General features: G+C 33.5%; 3 protein-coding genes across 3 annotated transcripts; all 3 read right to left on the minus strand.

The window, feature by feature from the left end:
* Positions 1-5704: 5704 nt before the first annotated feature.
* On the minus strand, positions 5705-9555 carry LOC11441093 (uncharacterized N-acetyltransferase p20). The gene is made up of 2 exons (XM_003610694.3): positions 9247-9555; positions 5705-6492 (listed from the first exon to the last, which is right to left on the minus strand). The coding sequence occupies exon 2, from the start codon at positions 6481-6483 to the stop codon at positions 5908-5910; it is 576 nt and encodes a 191-aa protein (XP_003610742.1). The 5' UTR covers positions 6484-6492; positions 9247-9555; the 3' UTR covers positions 5705-5907.
* A 2-nt stretch (positions 9556-9557) lies between these two features.
* Positions 9558-10402, minus strand: LOC112421957 (putative [ribosomal protein S5]-alanine N-acetyltransferase). The gene has a single exon (XM_024784195.2). It carries the CDS (start codon positions 10267-10269, stop codon positions 9697-9699), a length of 573 nt encoding a protein of 190 aa, XP_024639963.1. The 5' UTR covers positions 10270-10402; the 3' UTR covers positions 9558-9696.
* A 792-nt stretch (positions 10403-11194) lies between these two features.
* On the minus strand, positions 11195-19129 carry LOC11440423 (protein NETWORKED 1A). The gene is made up of 5 exons (XM_013597872.3): positions 18790-19129; positions 18284-18358; positions 17956-18168; positions 12650-16509; positions 11195-12523 (listed from the first exon to the last, which is right to left on the minus strand). Exons 3-5 carry the CDS (start codon positions 18056-18058, stop codon positions 11498-11500), a joined length of 4989 nt encoding a protein of 1662 aa, XP_013453326.1. The 5' UTR covers positions 18059-18168; positions 18284-18358; positions 18790-19129; the 3' UTR covers positions 11195-11497.
* Positions 19130-19918: the final 789 nt, after the last annotated feature.

Raw genomic sequence — 19918 nt, forward strand, 5'->3', positions numbered from 1 at the left:
ACTTAGACGGTCTTCTGAAACATTAAAGAAAGTCCGAGTAAGACTCTTAGAGCAAAGAAATTAGATAAAAAACAGTAAGACGATGAAATAAGTCACAATTAGGACCTTGTGAAGTTTTTGTATGATATGAAAAATGTATCATGACGGACTAAAGAGTGTTATCAGTCTCTGATGTCTTCTGAGAAAGATACCGGGGGAGATGATAGTTCGACGAGACTGGGAGAAAGAAGAGGGGGTTTTATGAGGTTAGGGTTTATCTTTAGAGAATTAGATATGTGTAACTATATATCTATAATTAAACAGGGAACTTCTATTGTACCGAAATAGTATCACACGCGTGATAGATAACAGTTTAACGGTTTAGTCCTCGATTCCATCCGGGGTTGATGTGTATAAAATAATTTACGTCCTCTAAACATCCTTTCTGCCTAATAAACCATCCCCGCGAAACCATTTTAATATGCGACACTATGCCGCTTACATTCATTGAGTTTCCTTCAAAGATAATTTGATTTCTACCTAGAAAAATGCATTAGATTGTATCCATCCATACACGATAAATGTGAGAATTTCCTACCTTTCTTACCACCTTTGATACCACAATGTTGCAAAAATTGAGAGCACGGGTTCTGGTCTTGAACGAGTCTCATGCCAAGCCATCCATGAAATAAGGGTATCTTGCGAAGCTTTGAAATGACATTAAGTTTTGTTGTCAATTATGATAAAATTAACGTGAATGCACTGAACATATGCGAATTTGTGGTAAAAGCATCAACAACTTTTCTTGGATGCCCTATAAGGTACAATTCCCTTTAAGTTCTTGGGAATACCTGTTGGCGCAAACCCAAGAAGATTATTGACTTAGGAACCCGTAATTAGTTCATTCAAGTCTAGATTGTCGTCTTTTAAAGGAAGATTATTGTCAATTGGAGGTCGAGCGACATTGATCAGTTCCGACGTCTCATCTTCACTGCCTCTTTATTTCTTCTCCTTCTTTAAAGATCCTAAGAAAGTCATATATTTGCTAACAAAGATGCAGAGAAGATTCCTATGGCAAGGAGATGAGGAAATTATGAAAACATCATGGGTTTGTTGGAATAAAATCTGTTAGGACAAAAAAGAGGGAGATTTAGGAATAAAAAACTTTGAATTGTTCAATCTCGGATTGATATTTTTTTTTATTTTTTTAAAACTCGATATCCGATCCAAGGACCGACTAATCCGAGGGGACCAATCACACTGTCCACTTGCGAGGGCTTGTTCTAAGCCGGAGCAAGCTATGTATGAATTTGTCCACCGAAATTGGCACCAAGTGGGAATCGAACCTGAGACTTTGAGAGGAGCAAACTCTAAAATCTCAAGCCAACCACTGGGCCAACCCCAAATGGATCTCGTATTGATATTAAAATGGTGTTGGATGATGCTTAATGCAAACAAATTCTCAATTTCATGTACGACAAGATTAAGAATTGGGTAATTGCTGAACAAATAAGTTTTGATACGAAGAATTAAGGTTTCTGACCCTGAAACTTTTACTCTAACATATGTACTCTCTGGAGGGGGTGGTGACCATAAGATCATCAAGGTAAATAAAAAAAGGTGTCATTTTTTTTTTGGTCAAGTAGTTTAGTGACTAGAGAAATTCACCTTTAAGATGAATAAGTGGGATGTCTGAGGTTCGAACCCCAACCCCTGCACATATTGTGCATTGTCCCTTACCGAATGAGCTATGCTCATGGGGACAGGTGTCCCTTTTTTTAGGTGTAACGAAGTATTAGATTCAAAGACATTCATCCTAACAATATTGATCGACATAGTTAGTTAAATTAAATTTACCAACGGTATTGCTTTTATTATAGGTATGGACAGACCCAGCCTTGAGGGAGTACAAGGTGTTCAACCAAGCCAGACCTCCAAAAGCAATAACTTTCAAAAAAATAATTAAGTCTAATACCCACCCCCACTTTAATAAAAAAAAAAAACAAATGTTACTTCTTTTTCTTTCTTTACATGTTTGAGTTTTTTTTCTTCTAGACTATAGTTCTCTTTTCTATATATAAATTTGATGCTATTAAATCACACCCAATTTGTATAATCACTTAATCAGTCAATTTAGAAAGCTATTGAAAGAATCACAATAATCATTTCTTTTTCGCATAAACCATTCGTTTTCTCCTTTCCCACAACAGACGAGTGAAGAGTCCAAACGACAACATTTCACCTCTCTTTCACTTAATATTTTTTTTAATTTCGTTTCATGTTTAGAAGTTTTTCTAATTCTGATTTTCCAATGCAACTTAGTTACACAAAAAACTTGCATTTTTGTTTTACTAGAGGTCTATTTTAAAAAGAGAGCCGAACCTCCTATTTCATAGGAACGACCCTCAGTATAGATAACCAATTTTGCGGTCTCACATGAAATAAAATAATGTCAAAAAAAATTGTGTCTCCTTTTTATTAGATGGGTTTATAGACTATATTATTTTTTGGGAATTGTTAACCAGTGCCCCATGCCCGGGGCACTAGTTAAGGAATTATAAAAGAAATTAGGCTTAATTGTACTTTTGGATCCCTATCTTTTCAAAAGTTGCGGTTATGGACCCATAACTAATTTAAATACAAAACAGCCCCCTATGTTTTGATTCTTTGGCAGTTTTGGCCCCCCAAGGTAAAATAAAAATAAAAAATTTGACATGTGGCACCTCACTTAGTGTGCCACGTCAGCGTTAACCGAGTCAACACTGGACTGGGGGTTCAAAACTGCCAAAGAATCAAAACATAGGGGACTGTTTTGTATTTAAATTAGTTAGGGGTCCAAAAGTGCAATTAAGCCAAGAAAATATTGTATTGGAAATTGTGTATTTTACTTTTTTAAAGTTAAAAAAATGTTCTTTTCAATGCAAAACTTGATTTTTTTTCTACTTTTAGTTCCTTAACTAGTGTCCCAGAAGCACCGGTTGACAAGACCCTTATTTTATTTTATTTTTAACTTATTTTATCGTTTTTTGACGAAACTAGAGCTTGTTGACTTATTTGTGTAAAACATCTATAATATTTGAAAAAAGCTTTTGATTGATTTGATGAAAAAAAATACTACTCAAACTTTTTTAAAGATCAAATATTACGTGATAGTTTAAGTTATATGTTTAGAACAAGTTAGTTTTTTAAGTTTTTTTTTATATTATAAATTGGTCCTTTAAATCATAAAATATTTGAATCATTATCTTGTTTTCATCAAACTCGATTAAAAATTGTTTATGTGGGCGTTTAATGTTAAATTTGTATGTCCACCACACTCAAAACTAGGATCATTATTTAGTTGATTTAAAACAAAATTAATTGTTCACTTGATTTATAATATTGTTGATGAAATATTTATCTGTAAAATTAGCTTTGAATTAAAAACAAGAAGAAAATATGCATAAGTAGTCATTCATTGACTTTTGTTGGTATTTGGAATGAGACATAATGTTTTGATTAAGGCTTTTGAATGCTTGAGTATTTTGATTAAAAGTCATATTTTGATTTATGAATGTATCATGAGTTTTGAGTTATTTTTTTTACTTTTATATCAAGTTTGTTTAGACTTTATATTATTCATGTAATTTGTCCAAAAAATGATCAATCTTGACAATCCGCTATTCCACTTTAGAGGCCAGCCGCTCCACGCCTCTATCCATGATTGAATACTTAGTGACTCATACTAAATTTTACATTGGATGTAATGCATCCTTACAAAACAGTCTTGTAGGATAAGAATTATCCACCACTTATAAACATTTTTATTAGGTCTTGTCTTTATCAATCTTGGACTCGGATTTTTCCATTTAAAAAGCAAGAAATCACGGTTACCGGTCCAAGGACGACTACTCAAGTATTTCCATTAAGTATATCTTTCTATAAAATTAAACAGTTGTAAAAATGATCATCAGTACTGCTTTAATTAATAAAATCCCCCACTTTCAATTTTTTTTATTATATATACAAAAATTTAAACATAACCTAAACACATCAATAACTTTTAAGAAAACAATGTTAAATTGTAAATACATAATACTCTATATCAAAGAGCAAGGAATGGAATATTAGTAGAAAGAAAAAATTATTTATGAAACGGAGGTGTCCACATTCATAAAAGAAAAATAGAATATAGGCTTAAATAGGTAAATTGTCTATGTAAATTTGTGTGTTTTTTTGTTTTTATTCATGTATCTTTTTTATTCTAAAACAAACTATGTAAGTTATATACATTTTGGTTTTGGCCCATGTCGGCATCATCTGCTACAAAAATGAGTATGTGATAGAGGATGATGTGACGACGTGTGACATGGAAGAAAACGCTGATGTGTCGTTCCAGATGCTGAATCAGAAAGTTAGAGAGACCAAATCCAAAAATTAAAATTTGTAGAGGGTCAAAAACTAAAAAACGAGAAGACAAAAAATCTAGAAAAAAATCCAAAAATTCTTCATCTTCTTTCTTCTATTTCTTCTTCATCAATTTCATCAACATTCATAAAAAAAAATAAAAAAAATTCAAAAACAACAATCATTAACAACATCATCATCATCATTATCGAATCACTACACCACCGCCATCAACAACACCTAATCTCATCATCAAAATCATTATAAAATTCAACATACATAAAATCATTTAGGAAACCCTCTTTAATCAAACACCTAACTTCACCCCATTTTTACTACCCCATCATCAAAACCCCTAATTCTACAGCTTCAAAAATATGATACTCAAAATTGATAATAAAAAATTGAAGGAAAAAATAAAATACACTTTCCAGCTACTAGATGCTCATGCTTCTGCGACGATGCCATTCGTGAACAACAAACAATCTATAAAAGAATTTCAAAATCAACAAATTCACAATTTTAATATACGAATGGTACAATCCCAAGGCCAAATATAAGAAAATATTTTCCGAGATTGCAAAAATTTGGGACAAAAAAAATTGATAATTTTTTAAAACAAAACAAAAATTAATACCTTAAAGCAACAAAGGAATCGAAACATATGGGTTTCAAACAAAGATATCATTGAAGATGATGACAGGTGAAGGATGGATAGGTGTTTTACCTCAAAAATTAGGATGGTAGGTGTTGGATTAAAGATGGCTTCTTTAATGATTTAATTTATGTTGAATTTTTGAATGATTTTGATGATGAGATGTGTTGTTGTTGATGGTGGTGGTGTAGTTATTAGATGATGATGTGATGATAACGATGCTGTTTATGATTGTTGTTTTTGGATTTTTTTTTGAATTTTTAAGAATGTTGATGAAGATTGTGTTAGAGATGATCAAGAAGAAATAAAGGAAGAAGATGAATAGTTTTTTTTTTTTTGGATTGTTTGTCTTCTCTTTTTTTGGTTTAGGTCGCTCTATGAATTTTGTTTTTTTTGTAACAGATGGATAATATGGACCAAAACCACAATGTTTATAAGCAAAAATATGCGAACTTACATAGACGATTTATCTATTTAAGCCTATTTTAATTTGTATCAGAGTTTGCTCAAATTAAATGAACGTTGTTCTCGATATAGATCACTGCAACGATCATGAAACCTGGAACACCCATTTAAGTATTCATAACAAATTTTAGACAAATAAACCAAAAGACCCAACAAAAAATCAATAAAATTAGGTTCCTTCAAAGTTATGGAAAATTTGAAATGATAAACAAAATTAAATTGCAAATAATACCAATAAATCAAACATGAAAACCAAGGAAAAAATATAAACATCCGACATGAACAATGTAGTACTTGAGACATGAAAATACTCTGTTCTCTAATTTTTTGACTCAAACCCTCATTAGTTGATGTCCTTAGAACATCCACAAACTTAAAATTCAGCAATAAGTATGTTCTTCACCTCGATCAAACAAAATAAATCATAGTTGAAGATCAGTAAAAAGAAGACTGAACATGATCATATCTCTGCTTTTTCCTTTAAAGAATACATACTTCCTAAGAAGCCCCTCTTTTTGAAAACCAACTTTCTCAAGTACTTTTTGCGACCCAACATTATCCATATCAACAAGAGCTTGAAGCCTTTCCAAGGATTGAAATTCACTGAATGCAACCTTAACCATTTGTTTCACAGCACATGTGGCAATCCCTTTACCCCAATATTTAGAGGCTAGAACATACCCAATTTCTGCACATCTGTTCCTACTCTTGTCATAAAGTGAACTGGAGGACAACTTAATACACCCAATAGCATGATCGTTATGGCATATTGCTTTGCAACGTAGATACTTGCCTGCCATATTTTTGATGAAGTTGATGCCTTGGTCTTTGCTGGTGTAAGGTTCCCCCCAGAACTTGGCCACTTTTTCATCAGTGTGCCACACCATGAGATCATCGAGGTCAGAAAGATTAAAAGATCGGAGTGTGATTTGGTTCAAATCAATGATCTCTTCTTTGGAAGAAATAGAAAGTCGCTCTATCATAATATTTTGCTCCATCACAGCCCCCTGTGTTTCCTTATCTAGGTTAGTTTTGATTTAGATCCATGCAGGTGTTTATTCCAAGGCTATTTATAAATTTGTGGAATCTAACTAAGCTCCATCCGTCCGTATATCTAAACACTCTTTTCTTAAATATAAAGAGTGCTTACATACATACAAGGACGGAGGGAGTATATTATATTATAAAGAAAAACAATCCTTTTCAATTCTTTCCAAAAATGCCTTTAATTTTCGGTACAAATAACCAATGTAACATATAAAAATAAATTTAAATATTAAAAAAAAATGTGTAACAAAACTAGATGAGTAAGTATATACTCACTTTTTATAATCCAAATTATATCCTTAAACAATTTTTTCCTATAATAAAGATTGTTGTTGGTGTCATTCAAAAAATAAAAATTTAGATTATATTTTTTTGTTTTATGGTTGGTATCATTGAATTGTTAGTTTGTTTGTTACAATTTAAAAGCAAAAAATATTTATATTTTTACTTTCAATCAAAATTAAAATTTTAAAAATAAAAAATAAAAAATACCGTTCATAATTTTCAAACGTTAGCGCAATAAAAAGAGCGGAAAGACGGGCACGTGAATAGCCATATTTTCGCTAGTATGTATGAATAAAATAACTTTTTTCCAGCTCTTTTGGGTTGGTTCGCTCTCTTTTAAAAAATAACTTTAATTTTTAATACAAATAACACAGGTAATAAATAGATAAAATTAAATTTAAATATTAAAATAAAAGTGTAACAAATTAGTTGAGTGTATCAATACTTTTTTTTTATTATCTCAATTATACCTTTGAACAACAACTTTTCTATAATAAAGATCGTTATCATGGTTAGTTTTTATTTTTTTTGAAAGATGATAATCATGGTTAGTTTGATCTGTTATAATTTGAAACCACACATATTTATATTTTGACTTTTAATCAAAATTAAAATTTCATAAAAAAAACATTGTTCATAACTTTCGAACGTTAGCGTAATAGAAAGAACGGAAAGACGAGCACTTGTGTATCCGTCTTTACGCTAGTTGAAATAAAGAAAAACTAAGATCGTCCACAACCCATACGAATATACTACCCTTAGATTGAATAAAACTCCCCCGTACCTCAAAGTTTTGCAAATCGATGAATTCATACAGTTAAATCTCTCTCTAAGTTTCTCTCTAGGCCTCTATTCTCCACAACCCTAATTTTTCCTCATGCTATCCTTTTCTCTTTCTTTTATAAAACTAATTCTCTAATGCTCTTCTTTATTTATAAAGACTGTTTGGGCTTATTTTTATCACTTAATCTTTGACAGACTTACTATCTGCACCTCTAATTTGCACCCTACTTCATTATTCTCGCCAAAAATATCATTTTCTTCCTAAAACTTATTTTCCCTATCAGTTTTTTTCTTTTTTTTTAATTCACTTTTTAAAGTGAATAAGTGGGATATCCGGGTTCGAACCCCGCGCATTGTCCCTCAGCCACCTATGTTATGTTCACGGGGACATTTTCCCTCACTCTTTAAACAACAAATTAACCTATCTATTTTATCATTACCTATTCACCCAATAAATACAAATAATTAAATTAATAATATCAAACAAACCAATACTAATAATAATCCTAATATATTAGTATATCAAAACAAAAGATGGAAGAACCACTATTAGCTGGTTGTACGTGTTTCTTTGTGCTTAGGTTTCTGACTTGTTTTATAAAAGCAGAAGGGAAAAAAGAAGAAGAAAAAAAAAAGAAAAAAGAAAAAAAGGGATTGTTTGCTATGGAAGATCAACCACAAGCAACTTTAATCTAGACATCAGTGACACATAAGCAAATCTTTGTCACTATAAAAAATGTATCGAAGGACCAAATTAAAAGCGATTAAAAATTACAGTTAAAAATTAAAAAGATTTAAAATTATAGCAACTAAAATTCAAGTCACCGCCATTAGTTTGTCAAAAAAACAAAAAAAAAGTCACCCCTGTTTTGCAATGACCATTTGCATAATTATATTTCCTCCGTCCCAAATTGTATGTAGCTTTATGGAAATTTTTTTGTTCCAAATTATATGTCGCTTTACAATACCAATGCAACATTAATGTTACTTTTCCTATTGTAACCTTAGTTATTTATTACTCTATCTTTTTCAATTCTTTCATTTATCTTTCCCATATTATATTATTTATTAAGGACAATTTTGTAAAACAACTCATAATATCTCTTTTCCGCACAATATTAATTACATTTCTTAATATGTGTGAAATGCCTAAAACGTCATACAATTTAGGACGGAGGGAGTAGTATTTATTTTATAGAACTCATACATAGAAAAACAAGTATGGAAAAGTATATGGATTAGACAATGAGAACAATTAGAAGAAGGCCTTTAGGTTAATTGTGTCTTCATTTGAATTCCTAATTTAATTCTCTGTATACACCTTTCCAACCATCAATGATCAAGTCTTTAACAACTTTTTTAACAAAGCTTTACAAGACATAGATGGCTGATATCAAAGTATGGAAAAAGTCCTCGTCTTGTTGATGTTTTTGTCAGCTATGTAGCTAATTTTGAAATCATATTCACCCGCTGATGTTGTTTGTGTTGGGATTTTAAGGGGGGTTTTTCAAAATTTTAATTTTCTTAGCGGAAGAAATCTCATTGAAACGAATTTGATAAATCATTAATCACAAATCAAATACATACTTAAATCATTAATCGCAAATCAAATATTTATTTAACACTTTAAGGATTCATGTGTTTACCTCTTGAAACGCAAAACTTTTGCAGCAGAATTGTTTCCGATCACAAACAAAACAACGTAGCGATGCTTCTACTCAATCCACACGAACAGAACTTCTACGATGATGACCGGTGCTAGCCGATTCCAACGGAGATTAGAGAGAATAAGGTTTAGAGAGCGGCGGCTAGGTTTATAACTTTGTGAATTAGGTTTAGCACTTCAACAACTAAGATCCTTCCACACAAGGGTTCAATTTATAAAATCACTTGTGTGGTCAAGCACTTAAATACACCGTATCTTATGGTGCACCATATTTCACTAAACACATACTTAATTATTTAATTGGTCCTTCCTTATTTATAAAAATAAATAAGTCTTATTTATACCTCTAACTTGAGGTTATGTTTGGATATTTCAGATAGAGAACACTAAAAGAAACTGAAATACCATAAAGGATTTCCAAACAAATGAATCATAGTTGGAGATCAGTAGAAAGAACACTGAAAATAATCATATCTCTGCTTTTTCCTTTCATGACCAAATACTTCCCAAGAGTTCCCTCCTTTTGGAAACCAGCTTTCTCCAAAACCCTTTGAGATCCAACATTTTCCACATCAACAAAAGCTTCAACTCTTTCCAAGTGTGACAACTCACTGAATGCAACCTTAACTACTTGTTTCACAACATACGTGGCTATTCCTTTACCCCAGTATTTAGAGGCTAGAACATAGGCAAGTTCTGCAGTTTTGTTCCTGCTTTTATCATGAGGTGATCTTGATTTCAGAGAAACACGGCCAATAGCACGATTGTTAAGGCATATTGCTTTGCACCATAGAAACTTGTTTGGTATATTTTCAATGAAGCTGATGCCTTGTTCTTTGCTGGTGTATGGTTCCCAAGAGCAGAACTTGGCCACTTTTTCATCAGTTCTCCATACCATGAGATCATCAAGGTCAGAAAGATGAAAAGGTCGGAGTGTGATTTGGTTCAAATCAATGCTTTGTTCATTGCCACTTGGTTTGGAAGAAATAAAAGTTTCCTCCATAACAGAACAACACTTGTGTTTCTTTTCTGAGTTAATTTGGATGCACACATGCAATTGAAAAAAGACAAAGTAGAGTTAAAGGAAGTTGCATGGAAGAGGGGTATCTTATCTAAATATACTTGGAGTTTGGATCAAGCAAAAAAAGGTTTCTAAGGCTGCTGTTTCTGTATGTTATTGTTGACTTGACTTGACTTATTTTATCTAATTTGATACAAACACCTTTTATCAAAAATCTAGAATGTAATAATATTGTCAAATTTAATTTGTAATTTATCTTTTGTTAAATGAGTTTGAATCACACTCTTAAAATCTATTAAAATATGAGTGTCCAAACAGATGTATACATTTAACAGAAAACCTTGACAATACGAGACTTCAATATATATTATTTTACCAAAAAAAAATAATTAAAACTTTATATTATTAAAGCAATACATTATTTTTTCAATTAGTATATATCAACCTCCGATCACGATTAACTTTAAATTTTACGTGAAAAATTTTACGTTGCTTTTCCCTTTCATGTTCAGATACTTTCTGAGTACTCCTTCCTTTTGGAAACCAGCTTTCTCCAGCACTCTCAGAGACCCAACGTTTTCCACATCTAATAGATTCAAGCCTTTCCATGTGTGGAAACTCACTGAATGCAACCTTAACTACTTGTTTCACAGCACATGTGGAAATCCCTTTACACCCAATATTTATAGCCTAGAACATAGCCAAGTTCTACACATTTGTTCCTGCATTCATCGTAGGTAATCTCGAAAACAAAATAACTCACCCGATAGTACGATCATTGAGGCATATTGTTTTGCAACATAGATACTTGCTTTCTATATTTACTCATTGAGGCATATTAATAATGTTATTTTTATATTTTGGACTTTGGACCTACTAATTAATAGGTAGCATAAGTCACTGAAACTGAAAACAACAGAAAAATATCTCCCAGTATATGTTCCATAAAGAAGGAAAACACAACAGTACACTACAAACCAGCATCTGGTAGAGTTATATGGATTGTTATAGTGTATTTCTATATATAAGTCACTCAGTAACATTCTTTGGAAGCTAAAGCATACATGCAAATGTAAATCAATCTCTTATTTCTTATGATAATAAAGCTCCAATTTTACTAGCTAAATTAGGCATTGATAAACTAGTTTGTAGAAGCCTCCAAAATAAAACAATGCACTTACAACATACATACTGTCTTTAAACTTTTTAGTCAATCCTCATTAGTTGATGGCCCCGAACATCCACAAACACGCAATTTCCTTCTCAACAATATACCTGTTTTTCGAGATATTCTATTTTTCACTTTGTTGTTGTTTTCCTCAGCCAATTTCAGCAATATGTATTGGATGTTCTGCACCTCAAACTGCAACTTTCCTATTTGTTCAGAACCTCTTCTTGGAATCTCCCTATCTAAAGACGAAGCTCCCTCTTCAACATTCTTTGCCATTTGATCATTTATACTTACTTGTTGCATCACAGCTTCCTCAACTTCTTCTATATGTCTTTTAACAGTTTCATATTCGATGTCATTTCCTTGCTTGCTTTTCTTCTTTGTTTCAGTTTTCTTTTTCAAGTCTTGTAAAGCCATTTTAAGAATGGCTAATTTCTGACCATCCGAGGAAAGCCTCTCCAAGATCCTCCTCTTGTCATCTTCAGTTTTCTCTTTTACACTTTTCGACAACTCGAGCTTGTCAACTCCCAATTCCTTCTCTATGTCCAATTCTGAGGAGTAATTTAGATATCTTCCTGAATCATCTGAACGATGGCATATCATAGCATGGTCCACTGTTGGCGCAGATAATGGTTCATGCTCATTATTTTCGCACAACTCTAACACATGATCATTAGTCCTTCTATGCTCTCTCTTCAAATACTTGGAGTTTTGATCATCCACATTGCGATCAAGTGGAATGTCTTTCATCAATAACCTTATTTTAGGTTTTTTTCTCCACGAATTGCGGTCAAATACATTCTCTTCCACAAGTTCAATCTCCTTTTTTCTATTTTCAACTTTTGGATATGTGGCAATTTCCAAACTTGAATATGGAGTTGATTCTGTGGTCAGACTTTTCTGCTTGACACGTCTTTTGAGTTCTTCCATCATAATCTTTTCAACTGCTCTGATCCTTGTCTGCAATGTCAGCAAATCTGAAACTCCATCTGGTATTAACACAATTTCGTTTTCTCTTGCACTTTGATGGCTATGTTTCCGGAGACAGGTCTCAATCACTACATCCTGGGCAAACATTCATGTACATGTATAAGAAGAAAATATATGTAAATTGTGAAGCTGATTTGGCACGAGAAAAATGGAAGAGATAAAAACAAAAGTACAAATATCAAAGTTAAAACAAAATGCTACCTTTTGCGCTCCATTGCCTACCACAGAATTTCTTTTAGTCCAAAGGAGGGAAATGTGCTCTAGAGAATTAAAATCCTCTTTTAAAGAAGAAACGAGAGGAACATATGCTGATAACTGTTCCTTCAGTCCTCCAATTTCACTTTCCAGTAAGCTGATTATTTCTCTCATGTGTTCATTCTCCAAGCTTTTTGCCGAACTTTCATCATCGAGTATCTTGCAAACTCCAGTAAGCTCGCTAACCTTGCTTTCTAACAGAGCTAAACAAATAGATGACATCTGAAGATCATGATAAAATGCAGCAGCCTCATTCTCCCAAAGTTTGAACTCATTTTCTTTATTCAACAACTCTAAATTCAGTGCTTCTTCCCTAACCCTGTGTTGTTCAACTTCATGAAGTAGTGTTTTCATCTCAAACTGTAATGTTTCATTTGCTTCATTAAGGTGTTCAATTTCTTTTTTGTGATTCATGCAATTTTCCGATTGTTCAAGAATCTGTCTGTCTAGATTTTCTTTGATCTTTGTTGATTCTTCTTGTTCCATCTTCAGCTCCTCAATATGTCTGGAAAACTCTGCATTCGACGTCTCTGCAGCCTTCAGCCTTTTATCCATTTCCAGCAGCTCTTTGTCCATTCTCTCAATTGACTCATTCAGATAAACATTTTCCGCTTCTTTCACCTCAAAATTCTTCCTTAACACACCAAATTCTTGGTTAAGGTCATTGTTCAAATGGCTAAGATTGCCAAGATGTTCACAAAGTGCTCTTTTTTCAACCATGTTCTCAGTGAAAAAAATCTCATAAACCAAATTGAGGTTGCTTAGAGCTAGTACATCATGGAACATTACACTGTTCTCATCTTCAGCAGAGGACTTTGCATCTTTGAGGTCCGAAACATTCCTACACAATGAATTTTTCTCGTCAAGCATCTTACCATTTTCTTCTTGAAACACTTGATTTGTTTGCCGCAATTCTATCATCTCAGCCTGCAGAGCCGCCAAAGTGGACTTTGATCTATTTTCTTTTTCCACTCCATTTACTACTTCAATCCTCAGTTGCCTGTTCTCCTCTAGAAGTTCAACTTTATCTTTCTGCAAGATTACGTTCTGCTCTCTCATGTTCTCAAACTCTTGCTCCACTGTCTTTTTCTCCAACTTAAGTTTTTCTCCCTCAGATTGATGCTGCTGAAGTGAACCTAGGAGGACAGAGTTCTCTACAAGCAGCTGCTGATTCTCCTCTTGACTTTTAACTAGAGAACTTTCCAAGCTCTCAATTTTGTCCAGTATACGCGATATTGGTATTTCCTCTTTCTTGATTTCATTGTCACCCCCTCCGTCTGAATCAATCTGAAGAACACCACACACTTTATGGATATCCATTTTAAACTTTCTGATTCTATGTAACAAAAACTCTTCTTCAATAAGTTGCATAAGATTTTCGCTCTCCAGCTCCGAGATTACTTTATCAGAAAATTTTGATGCCTCAACGAGTTTTTCACATTCAGTTAACAAGACAAAGTTCTTCAGCTCCAACTCTTCAATACAATTTTGCAAAATGAACATCTCGATTTGAGCATTTACAACTCTGTCAAGTTCTTGTTCGAATTCTACCTTCCCCAACCGCTGTTCTTCCTGCAGTACACGGACTATATTCTCCAAATTTGCCAGTCGCGCTTCACTTGAGTGTTTGTGATTAGAATGATTCTCTTTTTGTACCAAAATTGAAGCAAAGAGTTCTTCTACTTGATTGACTGCACTTTCTTTGTCTTTCTCCACATCAGCATATTTTTCTTCCAAATTTGTAACCTTCTTTTCAAGGTTACTTAGCTTTTCTTCAACAATCTCCAATTGAGATATTAGCATGCTTCTTTCATTTTGAAGATTGTTTTTCTCATCATTTAGCAATTTGCAGCAGTCTTCCAAATCACCTGATTTAATTCTCAAACCTTCAAACTCAATTTTAGCATCAGAGAGGGACTTCTCCAGCACAGTATTATTCTCCAATATCTTCTGCATACTTTCAGTGATAATTTGCAGCTGTGAAAGAAGGGTTGATTTCTCATCAGCAAGAATGGATTTTTCTTCTTGGAGAACTTGGCAGAACTGTTGAATTTCCTTCACTGTTCCTCTCAATCCATCTAACTCATCATTCAGTCCTAACAGAGAAAATTCCATACAGGCATTTTCCATCAAAACTTCATTCATGTCTTTCGATTTTTCACGAAGAGCTTCTTTCTCACTGTGTTCTTTTTTGCAGGTTTCTTTTAGCATGAAGTTCTCATTTTGTAGATCTCTTACAGATGCTGCAAAAGAATTAGGATTCAGACCTAAACTCTGTAGTTGTTCAAGCATAGCCTGATATCTCTCATTCAAGTGCTGTATATCATCTTTTATCTGATGAGTTTCACGCTGGAGGACATTGCTTTCTTCAGTGCTTGTGTGAAACTCTCGTTCAAGTTTCTCTTTGATCTCCTTCAACTTAGAGATTTCCATTTGCTGCTTTTTTAATGACCTGGTGGAAGAGAAGTTAAGTTCATGAAGAGTCTTGTTTTCTTCCACAATCCCTTGCATCTCTTCCTTAAAATCTTGTTTGGAAAGTTCCAAGTCCTTCAACAGAAGAAGCCCATATTTAAGCTCCAAAGCAAGATTTCTTTGCTCCTTTTGTGATTGAGAGTACAACTTTTGCAGAGCCTGTAGAGCTGATTCAATTTGAATAAAGTTAGAATGCTCTCCATGCATCAGAGTTTGCAGTCTCTCTATCTCAGTATGCTTCTCTAGAAGCTCATGATCTTTCGATGCTATCCTCTGCACTAAATTTTCAGCCTCTAACTGAAGATTTTGGTTTGATTTCTCCAACATACCACGATGTTTTTCAGAAATCTCAAGTTTTTCAGCCTCTTTTTCAATTTTGTTTTTTAGTTGTTCGGCATTTTCTTGCACATGCAGAATTTCATTCTCCATTTTAGATATTTTCTCCAGGCAGTGATGGTAAAGGACAGAAAGAGAATCTCTCTCTTCATTCATCTCAGCAAGATTTTTCCTCAATGTTTCAACTTCCAGCTCTGTTCTTTCAATTTGATCATTAAGCATCCTGGAATTCTCCTCAGCAAGGGCTATTTTGTTCTCCAACATTGGAATCTTTTCAAGACATTGCTTATATTGAAGAAGAACAGTATCCTTCTGAACTACCACTCTGGTAAGTTCTTGCTTTAGGTTTTTGGCTTCAATGTTATCCTTCTGAGATAACATTGACTCAAGTCTAGCTATAGTTTCTAGACACTGATTGTACAGAACTTCACCGGCATCCTTATCTGCTTTTAGCTGCATCAGAGATTCCTTCAATATTTCGACTTGAATTTCAGCTTCACTTGCTCGGTCATCGAGGCCTCTAGCATTATTTTGTGCCTTGTTAAGATCTGTTTCCATTTTGGATAAATTCTCCAAACTCTCCTGGTACTGAAGAAAGAGAGCATCCTTATCAGACTGCATTTTGGCCAGGGCTTCTCTTAAGGTTTGAACCTCACCATTAGATTCTTCTGAACTCCTTTCATTCTTTTTTGATCGATGAGTTGGTCGGGCTGATGTGTGTGATTCAGCATCAGGGCCTAAAGAACCGCATGGTGAATCATCATTTAGAATGTAATATGCTGAGTTGGGAAATGCTTCTGGCATTGTTTTATGTGCATGGCGTAGTTCCCCCATTGCATGATCGTATCTCTCTGCTAACGCACGGTAAGCTCGGTAGAACTCCTCCACTAACTTCATGAGTTCCGGCCGCTTCTTATAGTACATTTCTGCCCTCCTTGCAAATGAATCTGCTTCCTCTTCAATGAGCTTGATCATTGATTTGACTTTAGTGTCTATATCTGTATAAGCATAATATGAAATTTTAATGGACTAAACAATAGAGGCATGGACAGAAATCAGTTATAATTTCCTTACTGATTGTATCTTTCACAAATTATAAGAACTTACAAGATAGAATGACCATTTTGCGTAGTGAAATTTACAAAGCATGTACCATAGATAATAGGTGTGGTAAAAAAATTAACAGCAAGCTTTAGGATCCTAGGGAAATTACAACAATAAATAACCAACAAGCAAGTTTTATTTCATTAGGTGGAGTCTTCTGCATAACCCCAACAACAACCTTATTATGCCCAGAACACCTAAAGTGAGATTCAACTATATTTCTACAATGAAATATATCACAATTTCTCTCAAACAATTTCTTCGCTAGTCTCAAACAAGAAAGTACAGTTTGATATGATATTGTGATCGAATAAATCCATGGCTTGGTCTTCGAAATAATAGAATGTCGCGATATTAAATCTCTAAATATTTGTATCTCTAAATAAGTCACTAAAACATTGAAGTGTCGCCACTCACCATAGTAGACCTCCAAAGAATGTTTCAATGAATTAGTCCTATAAAGATATACATTTGTCGCCAATATGTCCATATGAACGACAAAAGTGGTTTAACAAAAGAACAAATTCTGTGATATTTTTTAGAGACTATTTTGGTAAAATAATATTTCCAGAACTAATATGATGACAGCACACTAATATTTATGACAGCATTGGTGAAAATATTTTAATAGACTAATGCGGAGACAATCTCATTTTAGAGAAGAGAATCAGAAAGTGCTATAGGAAACTACCCTATTACTCCAACAAAATGATTTATCTGAATTTTGTTGCAACAAATTATACAAATCTGGTGAAACTTGGATAAATATACGTCAAAAATTTAGAGTATAGGATGTATGGAGTATGGACTGTTAGCGGCCAACTCTCGGGTGGGATTTAGTCCCACATCGGGCCTCGATTTTCGTGTCATGGTATCAGAGCCTATCGGGTCCATCGTTGGGCTTGCATCGTCCACGCTTCAGGCTCGTTGGGACCGGGCTGAAGCATGAGGGGGTGTGTTAGCGGCCAACTCTCGGGTGGGATTTAGTCCCACATCGGGCCTCGATATTCGTGTCATGGACCTCCATTATGGTATCAAATTCTCCATTCTAGCCGAAGCTACCTTAATAATATTTTACATAAGGATTTTAAGCTGTAGTCACTTTTATGTGGAAAGTTATTATTTTGGTAGGTTTTGTTGTGGAAAGTTAGTTTGAACTTCAATGCAGCACTTATGTTACTCTGGTATCATTATTATGACAGCTAATTTACTGTGAATAATTTAACAACTAACAGCTTTTTTATAATGAAGCAGGTATGTAACAAGTTCAACAGTATATCCAGATTTTTCAAGCACAATAGTAGAATTATACATCTAGAGTAAATTAAAAAAGTACAAACCTGTAAGATTTTCCAGAAGCCATTTTGAATTCTTTGGACTATTGTGGCTATCCCACCACCAAGAATATAAGCGTCTGGACTCAGATTCTGACAAGGTAGCCATAACTCTAGCAAAAAGCAACAACAGCACAGGTGGTTTTGATTCGGCGAAAACCTGATATTAGTATTGTTCTTATTTGAAACTCTTCAAGTCTGTTTTGCCGTATCTTGTACCTAACATAGTGCATTTAACGAACAGCTTCAAATTCATGAGAAATCCAACTTTACTCTCATATCTTGATGTATAGCAAAGTTATAAACTCTTTCAACATTGATGTTGCATTATTACCTTTCAAATATTATCAAAGTTGGGAGCTTCTTGTCTAAGATGTTCAGACTTCAGAAAATTCTATATCGAAGGCGACTGCATGGAAGAGTTGGAAAAGAAAAAAGATAAGGCTTTTTGTATTTAAAAGAAAAACTTTTTAAGCTACAAGGACATGATCATAGCATAAAGTATATCAAATACCAAGTAGAAGCATCAACATTCGTAATGAAAAATTATATAAAAAATTGCAAAGCAGGGTTCCAAAATCCAAGTACAACTAAAAAATACATTTTTCATCTTGATTAATTTTTGTATGGATAGAGTTAAAACTTAATGGAGAAAATTGTCCTCAGCCAAGTGCAATTTCTATGATCAAACAAAAGGAGGTGTAACTAGCAAAAATCTTTGTAGAATTAGAATCCTATGCTAAATGATTAAGAGAGAGAGTGATCAAGAGCAAAAACAATTGATAAACTCAGCAAAAACCTACAAAGTTGTAATAGCTATATATGAGATCAAGTACTTACCAAAGTGAATGAACTTGAAGTTTAACACTGATCAACTAGTATCACCTAAATTAAGCAAAAGGGTGTCAACAAAATCACAAAAAGTATGAAGCTTGGAATGAGTTTGGATGATCAACCAAACCCCACAATCATAAAATCTGACATTGATATCATCAGCATCACCAAGAACCAGATGATTCAACAAAACAAAAAAGTTGGTTTTTCCTACCCCATTTTCTCAATCAACAAGACAAAAAAGAGTAGCAATGTTGTATCATTGTCTTTGAAGTGGGATATTAGCAATAATATATCGTACAGTGTCGGTTGTGACACATCAACTGTAACAGACATAGACACAACGCGGAAAAGTGTATATGAATTATTCTGCTTACCTTAATTTTATTGTTTTAGAGAGAGATTAATACTTTATTAGTATAATAACTACGTTACAGTATCCTTTAAGTAAGGGATGCGTGTGAATGCATAGTAACCAGAGTCCACCATTTCAACAACATTCACGGGTCCAAAATCATCATTATGTTTTTAATCACCTCACTTAATCTTGAGTTAAACGTTCATATACTCGTATTAATCGTGTTTTTGTGGTCTTTCCTATCATTATTGTTACATCACATCATATAGGTAGGTAGCTTGAAATTGTTAAGAGTTAAGTTTTTTGTGCAAAAATTGTTACACTTTCTTTTGGGTCCGAAGGCTAACCAAAATCAGAGATTGACATTAAAGCTCAGACAATATGGATAATGCAACGGAAAGATCCTTACACCGATAGAGCTGAAATCATATTCTTATCGGATATGTGTCAACTCTTTACCAACTCGACAGACAACATTAATTACGCTAATCCAATGTTTCTTGAATCTTCATCCTTATGGATGACATATTTTTTTCCAAAAGTTGATTAATATGTTTAATGAGATGCAACCGTGAGTTGTTAAATCTTGATTATTATATTTTTACTGATAAAACAAATAGTTATTTTCAATCATTGAGTGTACTTTACAAGAAAAAATGTATAAATTATAGGCTATAGCTACTATTTAAAGCATCTTCTAGATATATTGACAAAATTGTAGCTAGCAACCACCACCTTTGTTTTTATTTTCCTTGTGTTCAATATGGTAGCCATCAT

Source organism: Medicago truncatula, chromosome 5 (assembly GCF_003473485.1).
Source record: "Medicago truncatula cultivar Jemalong A17 chromosome 5, MtrunA17r5.0-ANR, whole genome shotgun sequence".
NCBI lineage: Eukaryota > Viridiplantae > Streptophyta > Magnoliopsida > Fabales > Fabaceae > Medicago > Medicago truncatula.

Bases quoted from the DNA above. Each gene is read 5' to 3' on its own strand.
- LOC11441093 (XM_003610694.3), bottom strand. From the start codon at position 6,483: ATGGAGCAAAATATTATGATAGAGCGACTTTCTATTTCTTCCAAAGAA.
- LOC112421957 (XM_024784195.2), bottom strand. From the start codon at position 10,269: ATGGAGGAAACTTTTATTTCTTCCAAACCAAGTGGCAATGAACAAAGC.
- LOC11440423 (XM_013597872.3), bottom strand. From the start codon at position 18,058: ATGGCTACCTTGTCAGAATCTGAGTCCAGACGCTTATATTCTTGGTGG. The intron at 16,510-17,955 runs GTTTGTACTTTT...ATGCTTATACAG, and splicing joins GCTTCTGGAAAATCTTACAG to ATATAGACACTAAAGTCAAA. The intron at 12,524-12,649 runs GTAGCATTTTGT...ATGTTTGCCCAG, and splicing joins TAGGCAATGGAGCGCAAAAG to GATGTAGTGATTGAGACCTG.